The sequence below is a fragment of the Vicia villosa genome, linkage group LG7 (assembly GCF_029867415.1).
Source record: "Vicia villosa cultivar HV-30 ecotype Madison, WI linkage group LG7, Vvil1.0, whole genome shotgun sequence".
Classification (NCBI taxonomy): Eukaryota; Viridiplantae; Streptophyta; class Magnoliopsida; order Fabales; family Fabaceae; genus Vicia; species Vicia villosa.
The window spans coordinates 30,371,405-30,375,160 of record NC_081186.1 but is presented as its reverse complement, the minus strand read 5'-3'; the positions used below and the strand labels follow the sequence as shown (position 1 = coordinate 30,375,160).

Genomic DNA, 3,756 nt, shown 5'->3' with positions numbered 1-3,756 from the left:
CACTTAGAAAGGAGGGGGGTTGAATAAGTGGTTTCTTTTTGCAATATAAAAATGACACGATATTTTTATCCTGGTTGGTTATAACTCAACTACTCTAGTCCACTCGTCAAGGTGATTTCGCCTCTCTCGGTCGAGGACTTAATCCACTAATCAAAAACTGATTACAACAATCCACAGAGGCAACAACCAACGTCTTCTTGAGAATCTTAACCACAACCTGGTTACTCGAGGAATACAAACTTTAAATTCTTGAGAATTCTAACCACAACTTGGTTACTCAAGAAACTAATACAAACTGATTCTCTAACAAGTGGTCTTAGATTCTTCTTAATCTAAGCTGTATCACAACTGTGATTTTTCACTAAGTTTAGTACAATGAAGATGAACTAATTTTATACTATGAACAATGATATTTTCTTTCAGTATAAGTGTTCAAATATGAAATATTTTCTTTGAGTGTGCTTACATGTATCTTGCGAGTATTGTTTATATCATGTATGAGCTCTCGCTGTATTGTTGTCTATTTCTTTTTCAAATGATCTTCTATTTATAGCAATTTGAAATTTTTGTCAAATGTTGGATAATAGGCTAGCTTAGCTTTCCATGTTTCTGTGTTATCTTGGATAAGCTTGCTTTCCACGCTTCTTGAGACTCGTTACTAAATCTTCTTTTACCCGCTAATAATCATTATGTCTCTAACGGTAACCTTTCTTCTGTCAGAGTATTTTATCATGTATTTCTTCAAGAAAACTTCTTTCTGACTTTGTAGAAATAACGTCTATCAGAATTATGCTTCAGCGGTTGGTGCTTTAAGAAGTTTCTTCATTAGAACTTCTTTAGACTTCAGCGTGACTTTCTTTATATTGTTCATTTCAACATTGTATGTAGTCCAAGTTCTGATGGTACTTGTTTTGCTTGAACTTTAGCATATGTTAGAATTTCTTCTGAAATGAGAGATATATGATTAGGGTAACATATTTACTCATACAAAATTTATTTAATTGTTATCATCAAAACACTAAGATAAGATTAGAACCAAACTATGTTCTAACAATTACTGCCTAGTGAGGTGTGAGGGTTTAGAGAAGAGTTGTTTGTGATTTGAATCGCATTTTCATATAGAGGCATCAGCTAGGGTTTATGGGATTTGAGAAAAAGCAAAGAAATAGAAAGGGGGGAAACAAATTAGAGAGAAAGATTAAAACTTTAAATGATTTTGAGAGAAAGATGAGATGGTTAGTAATTATGGATCCAAGGAATTTGAGAGACAAAACAAATTTGGAGGCGGGTGTACCGAAAATGAACGCGAGACAATGAAAAAGGTGTGGATTTCTCAATTTTAGGAACAAAGAGCATTCACATCCAAGTTACCCAATTTGATAGTCTAAATGTACCCCATTCAATATAATATATTACTTCACATTTCTCAATCACTTAAACCACCCAACTACATTTTTCAAATATCCATACCACTCATCTAAAATTTTTAAAATGGGTTCCACTAAACTTACAATATATTCCGAATTTATATTTTACCTTAATATATAAATATATAATTTAAACAAAAATATATTTAATTATATCAAAATGTATTAAAAAGGAAACAACATATAATAAAAAAATTAAAATATCCAAAAATAAATAAGTAAAGGAAAAATAAAAATACATTGAAAAATTGGTAAATTTTAATACAAACTAATAATAGAAAATATACTAAACATGCAGAAAATATATAAAACACTTAAAATAATTTGTAGTTATGGTTATTCTCATGTCCAAAACGTTCCCATGTATGTTCTATCAAGTTTTATTGAAGGTGTCAATGAGTTTCCTTGTCACGAACATGATGTCTTCTACGTAAAACTCCTGAAAATCATTATTAGAATCATTTGATGGTGCAGTCGGGTCATTGCCTGAATGCTCATTAGAATAATCTAAATTTCCACCATATGTGGCACGTTCATCTTCAACAATCATGTTGTGGAGTATAATACACGTATCCATTATGCGCTTCAGTGCATCTAAGTGCCAAGGTCGAGCTGAGTTACGTATGATCCCAAATCGGGATTTGAGAACTCCAAATGCTCGTTCAATATCCTTTCTTGCACCTTCTTGATGTTGGGTAAATAATTTTCTCTTATCCCCTTGTGGCATTGAGATACTTTTCACAAATGTTGACCATTTAAGATAAATGCAGTCTGATAGATAATAACCTATGTTGTATTCAGTGCCATTAATTGAATAATGGACCTCGGGAGCTCGCCCTTCCATAACATCATTGAAGACATCAGATTGGTTCAACACATTAATATCGTTATTTGAACCATCTACCCCAAAGAGTGCATGCCAGATCCATAGGTCTTGTGAAGCCATTGCTTCAAGCATAATGGTAGGCTTACCATGACCACCTTGGACATACTTCCCTTTCAAAGCAACAGGGAAATTTTTCTATTCCCAATGCTCCCCAACATACCTGGAAAGCCACGTGACTCCCCCATTTGCAGCAGATATTTGACATCTTTAATAGCTGGCTTTCGCAGATATTGTGGCCCAAATACACTAATAACACCTCTTGTAAACTTATCAACACATTTTAGTGTTGTTGTTTCACCAATTCTCAAATAGTCATATACACTTTCAGCAGATGATCCATATGTCAGCATACGAATAACTACAATGGACTTTTGCAGTGGTGAAAGACTAGATCTACCAGTTGTATCAACCTTAAGCCAAAAATACTCATCATGTTGACCAAGATCTTTAATGATACGAAGGAATACATGTTTATGCATTTGATATCTTCGACGGAATTTCTCATCTATGTACACCGGTGCTTCTGAAAAATAATCATTGAATAAACGCTCATGTCCTTCTTCACGATTCCTCTCTATATTTCTTATTCGGCGTCTAGGCCTGCTAGAACTTGCAACTTCTTATTGGGCTTCACTTTCAAAGTAAAGTCTCACAAGTTCTTCATCCATGCCATCATTCATATCATCCATGAACATTTTTGCAATGTGGGAAGGGTTGGAAGGATCCATGTGAAGAGAATTATAATATTGAATTAAGAGGAAGATAAGTTGGAAAAGAGTGTGAAGCTTATTACTCATGTTAAAAGTATTTATAGGGCTATGAATAACGACTAGTTTGAACAACAGCTAGTTTGAATCACGGCTAGGTTGAATAACAACTAGTTTGAATAACGGCTAGTTTGAATAACGGTTAGTTTTAATAACGGCTAGTTTGAATAATATTGACTTGGAATAAAGGCTACAAATTGAATACTAAAAATACATAGGAATCTAAAAATACATAGGAATCTAAAAATAACTAGTGATATACTAAAAACTAATTAAGCCCATATTCTCTTCTAATCACGTCACACAATAACTCGTGAGCTTGCAATTGTCTTAAATCCATGTATGATGTATCTTTTGAAAGTATTTGCAAATCATTGATCTTCAGTCTTACCATATCTCTCTCAGCCTTATGTTTCTCTGCATCGATTCTTTTCTTCTCTATCTCAACTTTTTGACTCTCAATACGTGCATAATCACGTGCAAACTGTGACATCAACTCATTTTTATTTTGGAAGTCGTCTTGCAAAGTATTAAATTTTACATCGGGTGTTGATCTTTCCACTAGCTTTTCTTTCTCCTTTCTTTTTACTGCCTTTTGACCGATTGATCTACGTAACAAAGAAGGTGATGGTGAATTGTCTTTGTTGCTTGTTGGTTTTGGAGGGTTAAAAGATGA

At 33.5% G+C, this 3,756-nt stretch overlaps 1 protein-coding gene across 1 annotated transcript; it reads right to left on the bottom strand.

Moving 5' to 3' along the window:
- Positions 1-1,800: 1,800 nt before the first annotated feature.
- On the bottom strand, positions 1,801-2,792 carry LOC131618816 (uncharacterized). Its single transcript, XM_058889973.1, has 2 exons — positions 2,474-2,792; positions 1,801-2,423 (listed from the first exon to the last, which is right to left on the bottom strand). The coding sequence occupies exons 1-2, from the start codon at positions 2,790-2,792 to the stop codon at positions 1,801-1,803; spliced, it is 942 nt and encodes a 313-aa protein (XP_058745956.1).
- Positions 2,793-3,756: the final 964 nt, after the last annotated feature.